Below are 15,065 nucleotides of genomic sequence, written 5' to 3'. Positions count from 1 at the left end.
TTGGGAGAAGTAGCAGAGCAGGCCCTATTTACTGTTGGGAGAAGTAGCAGAGCAGGCCCTATTTACTGTTGGGAGAAGTAGCAGAGCAGGCCCTATTTACTGTCGGGAGAAGTAGCAGAGCAGGCCCTATTTACTGTCGGGAGAAGTAGCAGAGCAGGCCCTATTTACTGTCGGGAGAAGTAGCAGAGCAGGCCCTATTTACTGTCGGGAGAAGTAGCAGAGCAGGCCCTATTTACTGTCGGGAGAAGTAGCAGAGCAGGCCCTATTTACTGTCGGGAGAAGTAGCAGAGCAGGCCCTATTTACTGTCGGGAGAAGTAGCAGAGCAGGCCCTATTTACTGTCGGGAGAAGTAGCAGAGCAGGCCCTATTTACTGTCGGGAGAAGTAGCAGAGCAGGCCCTATTTACTGTCGGGAGAAGTAGCAGAGCAGGCCCTATTTACTGTCGGGAGAAGTAGCAGAGCAGGCCCTATTTACTGTCGGGAGAAGTAGCAGAGCAGGCCCTATTTACTGTCGGGAGAAGTAGCAGAGCAGGCCCTATTTACTGTCGGGAGAAGTAGCAGAGCAGGCCCTATTTACTGTCGGGAGAAGTAGCAGAGCAGGCCCTATTTACTGTCGGGAGAAGTAGCAGAGCAGGCCCTATTTACTGTCGGGAGAAGTAGCAGAGCAGGCCCTATTTACTGTCGGGAGAAGTAGGGGCAACTGGGGAAAACCATAACAAATTACATGCCCTCCTGTAACTGCTTATATCTCTAGTTTTGTTTGTGATATTACGATTCTAACACCGACAGTGTTATAGACTTATTTAGAAAAAATCAAGAACGGAGAGGGGCATGACTTACAAAATGGCAGAGACATAAATCAAATTCATGAGCAGTCAAAATTACTACTTTATCTGTTCTAGTGTTAAAGGGTTAGTTGGGGGTTTGGCCATGAAGCCCTTTTTCTACTTCCCCGGAGTCAGGTGAACTCGTGGATAACATTTTTATGTCTCTACGTGTAGTTTGAAGGAAGTTTCTAACTAGCGTTAGCGCAGCATGCTAGCTGTTCTCATAGACTTCCAGTGTCATTGCGCTAATGCTAGTTAGCATTGGCTCGCCAAACTACCTCTAACTTCCTTCTTACTGGACGCATAGACATAAAAATGCCATCCAGAAGTTCAGTCTGGATCTATTTTCAGTTTGTCATTGTCCTGTTTGGTGCTTCTAGGAAGGTCTGTCAGAGTTCGAGGTGGTGAATATGGAGAAGACCGCCGATACCCAGACGGTAAGTACCAATTTTCACACGGGGCTAGCTCACAATAACGGGGCTCAAATGGGATGTTTGGAAATGATCCAGGTTCTTTATGTAATAGATTCAGTTTAATCCATAAAGGTGTGTGTGTAGCCTACATTCAGAACTAGTCAATGCATCTGTTTGTGTCTAGAAGGATCACATTCAGCAAGATTGTAATATGTGTATATTCAGTGCCTTCGGTTACAGCCTTATTCTAAAATAGATTAATTAAATAAAAATCCTCATCAATCTACACACAATACCCCATAACGACAAAGTAAAAACTGGATTTTAGACATTTTTGCAAATTTGTAAAAAATAAAAAAACAGAAATACCTTTTTTAAATAGGTATTCAGACCCTTTGCCATGAGACTCAAAATTGAGCTCAGTTTCATCCTGTTCCCATTGATCATCCTTGAGATGTTTCTACAACTTGATTGGAGTACACCTGTGGTAAATTCAATTAATTGGGCATGATTTGGAAAAGCACATCTCTGCAGCACTCCACCAATCAGGCCTTTGTGGTAGAGTGGCCGGACTGAAGCCACTCCTCAGAGAAACAAGATTCTCTTGTCTGAAAAGCTCCTTGATGAAAACCTGCTCTGGACCTTAGACTGGGGGCGAAGGTTCGTCTTCCAACAGGACAACGACCCTAAGCACACAGCCAAGACAACACAGGAGTGGCTTCTGGACAAGTCTCTGAATGTCCTTGAGTGGCCCAGCCAGAGCCCAGACTTGAACCTGATCGAACATCACTGGAGAGACCTGAAAATAGCTGTGCAGCGACGCTCCCCATCCAACCGGACAGAGCTTGAGAGAATCTGTAGAGAAGAATGGGAGAAACTCCCCAAATACAGGTGTGCCGAGCTTGTAGCGTCATACTCAAGAAGACTCGAGGCTGTAATTGCTGCCAAAGGTGCTTCAACAAAGTACTGAGGAAAGAGTCTGAATACTTAAGTAAATGTGATATTTCAGTTTAATTGCTTTATAAATTTGCAAACATTTCTACAATCCTGTTTTTGCTTTGTCATTATGGGATATTGTGTGTAGATTGAGGAATAAGGCTGTAACAAAATGTGGAAAAACCCAAGGGGTCTGAGTACTTTCCAAATGCACTGTATATATGTGTGTCATAACTTCTAGTCAACGCAGTTAAAACATTGAACATGTCATACCTGGTGATGAATCTAAGAGCTTGAAAGCAGCTCCTCAAGTTTCATTTCCTTAGCTTTCTGTTCTCTCTGGTCATTTCTCCCATATCAGGAGCTTCTCTTCTCTCTCTTTTTCTTGTGAGTCAACCGCTAACTAACTCAATACTGTGAGCTCAACATGAGTCAGCACAGGGAATGTCCACGATTATTACTGACCACACACACACACACACACACACACACACACACCTGCTGTTAGGGAATGCTTGACAGGGAAGAATATGTCACAGGATATTCCGGACAGATATGGTATAGAGTCACATGACATATGACCGTCACTGATATATGCCTCATCACCCAAAGGATAGGAAAACTATTTCTTCAAGGCTATACACTGAGCTTTTCTTATTTTATTTATTTGTATTTTACCACCCCATTCTCCCAAATTGTTCAATCTTGTCTCATCGCTGCAACTCCCCAACGGGCTCGGGAGAGGCGAAGGTGGAGTCCATACGTCCTTCGAAACATGACCCGCCTAACCGTGCTCCTTAACACCCGCCAGCTTAACCCGGAAGCCAGCCGCACCAATGTGTCGGAGGAAACACCGTTCACCTGGCAGCTGGGGTCAGCCCGCAGGCACCCGGCCCGCCACAAGGAGTCGCTAGAGCGTGATGAGCCAAGTAAAGCCCCAATGGCCAAACCCTCCCCTAACCCGGACGACGCTGGGCCAAACCCTCCCCTAACCCGGACGACGCTGGGCCAAACCCTCCCCTAACCCGGACAATGCTGGGCCAAACCCTCCCCTAACCCGGACAATGCTGGGCCAAACCCTCCCCTAACCCGGACAATGCTGGGCCAAACCCTCCCCTAACCCGGACGATGCTGGGACAATTGTGTGCCGTCCTATGTGACTCCCTACCACGGCCGGTTGTGGCACAGCCCGGGATATGAACCCGGGACCGTAGTAACGCCTCTAGCACTACTGCGTGCAATGCAGTGTCTTAGACCGCTGCGCCACTCGGTAGCCACTACACTGAGCTTTTTATAAACGTTTCACCACCTCTGACTCAATCTTAATGGAGTTTTGCATTGCATATAGGATAGGGAGCACAACTTACATGACCAGTCAATGGGGCACGGTGGGACTGAGACTGACACACAAGGGGGACTGTCTATCTACAGGCTGTATAATTCAGATAGGACTTTTCCTTATTTTTATACATCCAGTATCCACAAAACTGGAGAGAGAAATCTTATGTTTTGACATTACTTGATTAATGTGTCCAGTCTGTATGGTGGCACAGAGGCTCTGACTGTCCTGTCCAGTCTGTATGGTGGTACAGAGGCTCTGATTGTCCTGTCCAGTCTGTATGGTGGTACAGAGGCTCTGATTGTCCTGTCCAGTCTGTATGGTGGTACAGAGGCTCTGATTGTCCTGTCCAGCAGTCTGTATGGTGGTACAGAGGCTCTGACTGTCCTGTCCAGTCTGTATGGTGGTACAGAGGCTCTGATTGTCCTGTCCTGTCCAGTCTGTATGGTGGTACAGAGGCTCTGACTGTCCTGTCCTGTCCAGTCTGTATGGTGGTACAGAGGCTCTGATTGTCCTGTCCTGTCCAGTCTGTATGGTGGTACAGAGGCTCTGATTGTCCTGTCCTGTCCAGTCTGTATGGTGGCACAGAGGCTGTGACTGAGTCTTCTTGGTGTCGGTCTCAGGTCCTCTGTTGTTTTACTATTGTTTATCTCTCTTCTTTGATTTATCTTAATTTCATATTTGTCTAGAAATGTATTGTTTTGAAGTGCTATATAAATAAAGTTTGATTTGATTTCCAGGCTGGTGCAGGAACAGGGCAGCTACCTCAGGAGAACCAGGAGTTAACCAGCCAGCTGCAGCGTCTAGAAAGCTCATTTAGTATCTTTGCTGAGGCGTCCAACCCCAACCAGCTCCTAGCCCACCTGGGACGCATGGCCGTCGAGTTCCACCACCTCTCCTCCAAGGTCCAGAAGAACGAGCAGAGGACGTCCCTCCTACAGGTAACTGAGAGGGGCAGATTGGGAGAAAGCCAGGCAGGTAGACAAATGGCTAGGCAGGCAGAGAAGTAAACAGCTTGTCCACACAGGTATATTTTGAAAACTGGAAATTCAGCATGTCACCTGTATAGCGAACAACAATTGTGAGTTTGTCATTCCTGATGCTGAACCAAATTATGTTGCAAAACCAAGGCAGCGTCTACTCTTCCTGGGTCCAAACAGGAAACAACCAAGGCAGCGTCTACTCTTCCTGGGTCCAAATATGAAACAACCAAGGCAGCGTCTACTCTTCCTGGGTCCAAATAGGAAACAAAACCAAGGCAGCGTCTACTCTTCCTGGGTCCAAATAGGAAACAAAACCAAGGCAGCTTCTACTCTTCCTGGGTCCAAATAGGAAACAAAACCAAGGCAGCTTCTACTCTTCCTGGGTCCAACTAGGAAACAAAACCAAGACAGCTTCTACTCTTCCTGGGTCCAAATAGGAAACAAAACCAAGGCAGCGTCTATTCTTCCTGGGTCCAAATAGGAAACAAAACCAAGACAGCGTCTACTCTTCCTGGGTCCAAATAGGAAACCAAACACCTCAAATAAAATACAGAATATGCATAATATCATTCAAAATACAAAACATATATATTTTTAAATGTCATGTGACAGTCCCTGTCATACAGTAAAATGTTATTTTAATCTGGTTTCAATGCTAACTTGAGTTACCTGGGGTGGCAGAGTTCCATGTAGTCATGGCTCTATTTAACACTGCGTTTCCCAGCCTCTGTACAGGACCGTCTGGCTGCATGTCTTGGTACAGATGAGTGTCCGAACTGTGCCAACTGCTTGAACGGACAGTTTGGTACCTTCAACATCTCGCACAAAGACCAACAGTGATGCAGTCAATCTCTCCTCTACTTTGAGCCTGGAGAGCTTGACATGCATGTTACTGACATTCTCCCTCTATTTACATCTAAGTGCAATACTTGCTGATCTGTTCTGGTCCAACTGCAATTTTCCTATGTCCTTCTTTGCCGCACATGACCACACAACTGGGCAGTAGTGTAGGTGTCTTTTAGGACCTGTCTGGTTGAGTTAGATGACAATAAATCAGTAATGCCTTATCATGGATAGACCATGACTCTCAGACCATGAGAAACAAGATTATCTGGTCTGATGAAACCAAGATTGAACTCTTTGGCCAGAATGCCAAGCGTCATATCTGGAGGAAACCTGGCACTATCCCTACGGTGAAGCATGGTGGTGGCAGCATCATGCCGTGGGGATGTTTCTCAGCAGCAGGGACTGGGAGACTAGTCAGGATTGAGGGAAAGATGAACGGATCAAAGTACAGAGATGCTTGATGAAAACCTGCTCAGACTGGGGCGAAGGTTCACCTTACAACAGGACAATGACCCTAAGCACACAGCCAAGACAATGCAGGAGTGGCTTTGGGACAAGTCTCTGAATGTCCATGAGTGGACCATCCAGACCCCGGACTTGAACCCAATCGAACATCTCTGGAGAGAACTGAAAATAGCTGTGCAGCGACGCTCCCCATCCAACGTGGCAGCGCTTGAGGATCTGCAGAGAAGAATGGGAGAAACTTCTCAAATACAGGTGTGCCAAGCTTTAGTCTGCCTGTCCCTCCCACTGAAAAACATCCCCACAGGACAATGCTGCCACCACCGTGCACAAAGTGGAAAAAGTCAAGGGTCAGAAGGCACTGTAATACGATTTCCATGTCCTCTGCTGCTTATTATGACAGGGAGGACTGGAGTGCTACCAAACTCAGACCGTCAGTCTCTTAAGCAGTTCGCTATGTTTGAGGTAATGCTTGAACCCCTGCGGTCAGGGCGAATCCCCTCATTGAAGAGATGTTGGTTGCTCCCACAGCAAGTAAAAATGGTCACAAATGAGACATTCCTGCCTTTGCATAGTTTCTTCAGGAACTTGTTTAGGGCAGCGAGGCGGCTGTAACGTTCCGAACCCCTTCTATAGCACGACATCGGGGCTGTAACGTTCCGAACCCCTTCTATAGCACGACATCGGGGCTGTAACGTTCCGAACCCCTTCTATAGCACGACATCGGGGCTGTAACGTTCCGAACCCTTTCTATAGCACGACATCGGGGCTGTAACGTTCCGAACCTCTTCTATAGCACGACATTGGGGCTGTAACGTTCCGAACCCCTTCTATAGCACGACATCGGGGCTGTAACGTTCCGAACCCCTTCTATAGCACGACATCGGGGCAGAGTGAGTGACTATGGTGCCAATATTAGAGTAGTTGGCTAGAACAGTGGGCAGGAGGGAGGCCAAAGTCTCTCACCATTGATGTGCCCACCATGATGATGATGATGATGGTGGATGTGATATAATCTGATGGGGAAGGAAGTGGAGGAACCGAACAGGACTGCCTCGGTCAGGGGGGAGGTGTGTGTCTTGTTACAGGAGGAGAGTGCTGTGTTACTAATGCTTGTCCCTCTGTTTATCTAGACTCTTTGTGAGCAGCTCAGACAAGAGAACAACGAGCTGAGAAAGAAGATGGAGGAGGACCTTCAGTACAGAAACGGAGACTTGGAACTGCTGAGGTGAGTTTTGTATTTTCTCTGGATTCAGTTGGACTTCCAGCTCCCCAGGGGAGAGGAGGCGTTTGAGTTTATCATTGTGAATTTAAACTGAATGTTGACTTTGCTGTTTTCTGCTCCCACGTGAAGTTTAGAACTTTGTTTGAGTTTAAATAAAGGCAAGAAACACTTGGTATTCAGTAAACAGTGAGTGGACTTTCGTTTTTCTTTTTAACGATGATTCTCTGTCCAGCGACTACAGAGCTTCAAGTGAAGTGAAGTGACATTTGGTCAAAGTTGATCGTTTTTGATGACTCAGGAATTTCCCTAATATTCTCCCTACCTCAGTGGGGTCTTCCCAGAGGATATCCTAGGGCTCTGCCAAGCTGCACATTACTCTACTAAACACTGGGATAGATATTCTAGATATCTCTGTAACTGCAGAGTAACACTAACCTTGCTTTCACTCTCTGGTCACTGCAGACAGGAGAACCTGAAGCTAAAAGAGCTGGTAACGGGAGGAGGAGAGACCGCAGCAGAGAGCGAGGGGCAGCCAGAAGCCAAAGAAGATGTGGTGAAAGAGGAAACTGCCAGCGTTAGATCCAAGATGGAGGTCAGCACACCACAGAAGGTATGGAAATCCTGTGGCAGAATGGATGGAAGGGCACCTGTCTGGTTCAGAGGATTAAAAGCTGGGAGAGAGAAAGGGGGAAATGATCAGCATAGATGTCTAGGAAGCCACAGCATCATTTAATTATGTGTGCTGTTACAGTAAATACTTTAGATTTAAATACTCTAGTTTCCATATTGGGTGTTGTCAGTATGAGTCAGACCATTGCCAGGCATCACAGTAGTGGAACAGTTAGCATGTTTATCGCATCCTCACTTACTGTACAGTAGGAGGATGTGACTGACTTCCCCATTTTCATATCACATTGTAGTACTACTGTACTGTTGGTGTGTGATAATTCTCATTGTCTCATTGGTCCGTGTAGAATGTCTGTGAGCGACTTCCCAGGACTTTCTTGCAAATGCTTTTTTCAAATATATATATTTTTATTCACGACTTGTATAAATGGTGATCTGTAGTAGTAGTGCACGGAATTTAAGAGCAATGTTTCATAGCCCTGCCCTGTTGCAGAGTGGGCTCTGTGAATGATGTTTAAAATAAATGTATTGCAAAATGCATCATCGTAATGTGGCCAGTGATCATTTGCATTTTGAAAGTCTTATATCAAATTGTATTTGTCACATACGCCAAATGCAACAGTTGTAGACCTTACAGTGAAATGCTGAATACCACAGGTGTAGACCCTACAGTGAAATGCTGAATACCACAGGTGTAGACCCTACAGTGAAATGCTGAATACAACAGGTGTAGACCCTACAGTGAAATGCTGAATACAACAGGTGTAGTAGACCCTACAGTGAAATGCTGAATACAACAGGTGTAGACCTTGCAGTGAAATGCTGACTTACAAGCCCTTAACCAACAGTGCAGTTTTAAGAAAATACCAACAACAACAAAAAGAGATAAGAACAACAAATAATTAAAGAGCAGCAGTAAATAACAATAGTAGGGCTATATACAGGGGGTACCGGTACAGAGTCAATGTGGAGGCTATATACAGGGGGTACCGGTACAGAGTCAATGTGGAGGCTATATACAGGGGGTACCGGTACAGAGTCAATGTGGAGGCTATATACAGGGGGTACCGGTACAGAGTCAATGTGGAGGCTATATACAGGGGGTACCGGTACAGAGTCAATGTGGAGGCTATATACAGGGGGTACCGGTACAGAGTCAATGTGGAGGCTATATACAGGGGGTACCGGTACAGAGTCAATGTGGAGGCTATATACAGGGGGTACCGGTACAGAGTCAATGTGGAGGCTATATACAGGGGGTACCGGTACAGAGTCAATGTGGAGGCTATATACAGGGGGTACCGGTACAGAGTCAATGTGGAGACTATATACAGGGGGTACCGGTACAGAGTCAATGTGGAGGCTATATACAGGGGGTACCGGTACAGAGTCAATGTGGAGGCTATATACAGGGGGTACCGGTACAGAGTCAATGTGGAGGCTATATACAGGGGGTACCGGTACAATGTGCAGGGGCACTGGTGTCGAGGTAATTGAGGTATTATGTACATATAGGTAGTTATTAAAGTGTCTATGCATAGATAATAACAGAGAGTAGCAGCAGTGTAAAAGAGAGGGGGGGCGGAGACAATGCAAATAGTCTGGGTAGCCATTTCATTAGATGTTCAGGAGTCTTATGGCTTGGGGGTAGAAGCTGTTTAGAAGCCTTTTGGACCTAGACTTGGTGCTCCGGTACCGCTTGCCGTGCGGTAGCAGAGAGAACAGTCTATGACTGGGGTGGCTGGAGTATTTGACAATTTTTTGGGGCCTTCCTCTGACACCGCCTGGTATAGAGGTCCTGGATGGCAGGAAGCTTGACCCCGGGGATGTACTGGGCCGTATCTTGACAATGTGATTGCTGACATGAAAGAAAGAAAGAAAAAAACATTTTGGGACTGTATCAACAGGGGACAAACCAAAAATAGTTTGAGTGGATTATTCCTTTTTAAGAATCGTCATGTTTTATATCCCTGTCCTACAGCAGAGTGGGAATGCCACAGAGAAGGAGAAAGCCCCGGCCAAGCCCTGTGACCCAGAGGCATACGAGAAGAAGATCAAGCTTCTAGAGAAGCAGAGGAAAGATGTGAGTCCCTCTCAATGTTACATCAGCTGTCCTCTTTCCACATGGAAAGGTCTTTGTGAGAGAAAAAAAATGTATGGGTTGCAGATCAAATGCCACCCTATTCTCTTTATAGTGCACTACTTTTCACCAGGGTCCATACATAGTAGTGCACTATATAGGAAATAAGGTGCCATTTGAAACTCACCCTTGATTAGGTGTCCTGTTTCGTTTTTGGGAAGTCTGTGAAAAATGTATAAATGACGTATTGGTTTCAGTCATATTTCCGTTGTGATGATGATAACAGGTACTGGAAGTGAACAAGCAGTGGGATGTCCAGTGGAACTCGATGAAGTCACAGTTTGAACAGAAGGTACGTTATCTCACACGAAAACACTCGCACTAACACACACACACACACACACACCACCTCGTAGTAAACAGCTTTGTATGGAATACGTAATATAGAAGAGATTATCTGAAAACACTCATAGTAACTTGATGGAAATGGTGTTGTCTTGTTTACTATGCAGTGTTTACACATAGTAACCCGAGGTACAGTCTTGTTTACTATGCGGTGTTTACACATAGTAACCCGAGGTACAGTCTTGTTTACTATGCGGTGTTTACACAAGGTACAGTCTTGTTTACTATGCGGTGTTTACACATAGTAACCCGAAGTACAGTCTTGTTTACACATAGTAACCCGAGGTACAGTCTTGTTTACACATAGTAACCCGAGGTACAGTCTTGTTTACACATAGTAACCCGAGGTACAGTCTTGTTTACTATGCGGTGTTTACACATAGTAACCCGAGGTACAGTCTTGTTTACACATAGTAACCCGAGGTACAGTCTTGTTTACACATAGTAACCCGAGGTACAGTCTTGTTTACACATAGTAACCCGAGGTACAGTCTTGTTTACACATAGTAACCCGAGGTACAGTCTTGTTTACACGTAGTAACCCGAGGTACAGTCTTGTTTACACGTAGTAACCCGAGGTACAGTCTTGTTTACTATGCGGTGTTTACACATTCGGTGCATTCTGAAAGTTTTCAGACCCCTTGACTTTTTTTTTTTTTTTTTTTTTTTTGAATCTACACACACTATCCCATAATGACAAAGCAAAAACAAGTTGTTTTTTGGGGGGGCAAATGTATAAACAAAACAGAAACCTTAAGTTTTCAGACCTTTTTCTATGAGACTTGAAATTGAGCTCAGGTGCATTTTTTTCTCTCCATTGATCACCGTTGAGACGTTTCTACAACTTGAAGTCCACCTGTGGTAAATTCAATTGAGTTCAGCTGCCACACGTGACATAACCGTGAATTGGTTATTATTGGAACGGCGCATACAAGAGACTAGAGGCTGTTGCTGAAATCCAACTGACTTTACAAACCAAACTGACTTTAATAACATATTATACCAGGCGCCAGCAGGTTCTTTAGATCGGTAAGGCTGAAAAAGTTGGTAGTATCATATGAAACGGTACTACGGTTTTCTAAAATGTTTGGTATCATGACGTTTTGGTACCGTGATATTACCGTGGTACCAGTATACCATGCAACACTAGTTATAACTAACTTAAAGCAGGTACAGCCTTAGTGTTCACAGTAAACGCACACCGGACGTTGCACAGAATTTTCACAGCGTTCAAGTTTGCACTTAGTAAACCTGAAATTTGCTCAGTGTCCCCCCCAAAATATATGAGGGAAAATTACCCTAGAATCTAACCCCCAAACGGCTCAACATATAGTTTCGTCATTTGGCTGGGTCTGTGGGTCTATACGCTAACACAGCCCTGTGTAACTGCATAGACCTGCTCTAACCCAGGTCACTGTTACTTTCTCTGCTACTCCAATCATCTCTATATGAAATGATAATCTGTTTGTCTCGTTGAAAAGACACCAATACTCCCTGTTTTAAAAACAGTTTGAACCCCCCCCCCCCCCAAAAAAAAATCAGATCACAGACCTGCGTCAGAGGCTGGCGGACTCCCAGAAGGCCGTGCAGGAGCTGGAGGCAGAGCGAGAACAGAGGCAGCGGGACTACGATAAGAAGCTGCTGCTCGCCAAGTCCAAGATCGAGAACGTACAGGTGAGAACACACAGAAACCTAGTACAGACCCAACAATGTCCTGAAGACGTATACAAACCCAACACGTGTGTGTGTGTGTGTGTGTGTGTGTGTGTGTGTGTGTGTGTGTGTGTGTGTGTGTGTGTGTGTGTGTGTGTGTGTGTGTGTGTGTGTGTGTGTGTGTGTGTGTGTGAGAGTGCGGTCTTCACTGCTGGGAACACATGTGTGGAGGAGAACCGCTCCAGCCCACTCAGCCACGGTCCATTGAGTGTCTCTCACCTGTCTGTTTGTCACAACGACTGTATATGAATGGACTCAATAGCACATTTGAAGCCAAGGAAGTCATAGATTTATGTAGACATAACATGCACAGATTAAGCTACTCCAGGAAGTGACGTAGGTAGGCTAGCTCAGTGCTACCCACTCTCATTGATTATCTCAAGTTGAGGGACGAGCGAGGTATTGCTAGGCTACCAGTAGCAACTGAATTATCCTTGTATGTGCAGTTATTATTTTTTATATATATAAAAAATAAAAAAACATGATTCTCTCAAGATTGACCACGAATAGCTGTTTTCCCATTCACTATAATGGGGATTCTGTTTTCTGAAAACTATGCCATGGGAAGCCTTGAAGTTCATGGCTTCAATGAGAAGTGGCAGTCCCTCTCCCCTGGTCTGTCAGCATCATTTGTAAAACGACTGGCTCCAGTGGTTCTGTCCTTTCATAAATCAGGCTGTTGTTCGTTAGCACTTTTGGTTTAAAGAATGGCCCCTGGTCTGGCCCCTGGTCTGGCCCCTGGTCTGGCCTTGCAGGACATTGAATTTCAGCTTCCTGCGAGTTACAGGAAGTGACGTAATTGGAGGTCATATGGGCGGTTTCGAATCGACACAGGCATTTCTTACCTCCATTGGATAGAATGGTCTTGCGGTTTTCAATTCTGAAGAGGATATTGGTCCATTAAATTGACTTGAAGCTGCCTGCCTAGCAGTCGGTCACTCTGCCACTGATCTGGCTTTCAGGTCTGTCTATAAAAAAAAAAAAAAAACGTTATTTAACTAGGCAAGTCTGTTAAGAATAAATTCTTATTTACAATGACGGCCTAGGAACAGTGGGTTAACTGCCTTGTTCAGGGGCAGAACGACAGATTTTTACCTTGTCAGCTCGGGGATTCGATCCAGCAACCTTTCGGTTACTGGCCCAACGCTCTAACCACAAGGCTACCTACCTCCCTGTCTTAGGTCAGTTAGGATCACCACTTTATTTTAAGAATATGAAATATGAATAATATACGAGTGATTTATTTCAGCTTTTATTTTTTTCATCACATTCCCAATGGGTCAGAAGTTTACATACACTCAATTTGTATTTGGTAGCATTGACTTTAAATTGTTTAACTTGGGTCAAACGTGTCGGGTAGCCTTCCACAAGCTTCCCACAATAAGTTTGGTGAATTTTGACCCATTCCTCCTGACAGAGCTGGTGTAACGGAGTCAGGTTTGTAGACATCCTTGTTCGCACACGCTTTTTCAGTTCTGCCCACATTATTTCAATGGTATTGAGGTCAGGGCTTTGTGATGGCCACTCCAATATCTTGATTTTGTTGTTCTTAAGCCATTTTGCCACAACTTTGGAAGTATGCTTGGGGTCATTGTCCATTTGGAAGACCCATTTGCGACCAAGCTTTAACTTCCTGACTGATGTCTTGAGATGTTGCTTCAATATATCCACATCATTTTTCTTCCTCATGATGCCATCTATTTTGTGAAGTGCACCAGTCCCTCCTGCAGCAAAGCACCCCCACAACATGATGCTGCCACCCCCGTGCTTCACGGTTGGAATGGTGTTCTTCGGCTTGCAAACATCCCCCTTTTTCCTCCAAGCATAACGATGGTCATTATGGCCAAAGAGTTCTATTTTTGTTTCATCAAACTAGAGGACATTTCTCCAAAAAGTATGATCTTTGCCCCCATGTGCAGTTGCAAACTGTAGTCTGGCTTTTTTATGGTAGTTTTGGAGCAGTGGCTTCTTCCTTGCTGAGCGGCCTTTCAGGTTATGTCGATATAGGACTCGTTTTACTGTGATATAGATAATTTTGTACCTGTTTTAAAAAAAAAAAAAAAAAAAAAAAAAAAAAATCCACTTAGACATTATTGGGTATTTTATGTGTGTGTGTGTAGGCCAGGGACAACAATCTAAATGTAATACATTTTAAATTCAGGCTGAAATAACAAAATGTGGGGAAAATACTTTCTGAAGGCGGTGTAGGTACGGGTAAAAGTGACGAGGTAAAATCAGGATAGATAATAAACAGTAGCAGCAGCGTGGGTGTTGTGTATTATGTGTGGGTAAAGTCCAGTGAGTGTGCATAGAGCCGTTGCAAGAGAGACCGTGCAGATAGTCAGCGTAGGCACTTGACTAACTGTTCAGCAGTCTTATGGCTTGGGGGATAGAAGCTGTTCAGGAGCCTTTTGGTCCCAGACTTGGCGCTCCGGTACCACTTGCTGTGCGGTAGCAGAGCGAACTGGGCCGCACGCACTACACTCTGTAACTCCTTATGGTTGTCATACCAAGCAGTGATGTAGCCAGTCAAGATGCTCTCAATGTGCAGCTGTAGAACATTTTTGAGGATCTAAGGGCCCATGCCAAATCTTTTCAGCCTCCTGAGGGGGAAGAGGCGTTGCCCTCTTAACGACTGTGTTGTGTTTGGACCATGATCGGTCCTAGGTAATGTGGACACTGAGGAACTTGAAACTTTCGACCCGCTCCACTACAGCCCCGTTGATGTGAATGGGGATGTGCTCGACCCTCCGTTTCCAGTAGTCCACGATCAGCTCCTTTTGTCTTGCTGACGTTGAGAGGTCAACAGACAGGTTTGAGGAAGGGAAAGGAGAAGAGGGGGAGAGTGTGACGAAGGGGTGAAAGGAGGGAGGGAAGAGAATGAGGTAGAGAGAGAGAAAGACAAAGGAGAAAAACATCAACCCTCGGACACAGCTTTTCCCATTGACTGAAAAAAAACGGAGAAAAACGGCAGCTACTGTGACATTTTGACCTTTTTTTAAAAACATGCCCGGATGATGTTTTCCTATGATATCATGTTATTGATAGGTCACCATTAGGTTACCGTCAGGTCAACTTTAACCTGACAGTCTCTGACACATGGAACATTACTCGTCTGACTTTCACATCCATTCAGTCTGGATTAAAACTGTGAATGAACTCTGAAACAGTGGAGTTGAAGCAGGTTGTGCCAATGTTGTTGTATGAATG

General features: G+C 45.2%; 1 protein-coding gene across 10 annotated transcripts in view; it reads left to right on the top strand.

The window, feature by feature from the left end:
* The window catches only part of tnip1 (TNFAIP3 interacting protein 1), a 59,817-nt gene that overhangs the window by 30,479 nt on the left and 14,273 nt on the right, over window positions 1-15,065 (top strand). For 7 of the 10 annotated variants that reach the window (XM_071399760.1, XM_071399759.1, XM_071399755.1 and 4 more), the window contains 7 exons: window positions 1,207-1,263; window positions 4,255-4,455; window positions 6,939-7,033; window positions 7,493-7,640; window positions 9,639-9,740; window positions 10,024-10,089; window positions 11,685-11,816. In XM_071399760.1, coding sequence (XP_071255861.1) covers window positions 1,207-1,263; window positions 4,255-4,455; window positions 6,939-7,033; window positions 7,493-7,640; window positions 9,639-9,740; window positions 10,024-10,089; window positions 11,685-11,816 — 801 coding nt within the window. The remainder of the gene's footprint in view (window positions 1-1,206; window positions 1,264-4,254; window positions 4,456-6,938; window positions 7,034-7,492; window positions 7,641-9,638; window positions 9,741-10,023; window positions 10,090-11,684; window positions 11,817-15,065) is intronic. The other 3 variants (XM_071399761.1, XM_071399756.1, XM_071399758.1) reach the window with 1 other exon arrangement.

This window comes from Salvelinus alpinus, chromosome 4, assembly GCF_045679555.1.
Source record: "Salvelinus alpinus chromosome 4, SLU_Salpinus.1, whole genome shotgun sequence".
NCBI classification, from domain to species: domain Eukaryota; kingdom Metazoa; phylum Chordata; class Actinopteri; order Salmoniformes; family Salmonidae; genus Salvelinus; species Salvelinus alpinus.
This window is presented reverse-complemented; position numbering and strand designations above follow the sequence as displayed.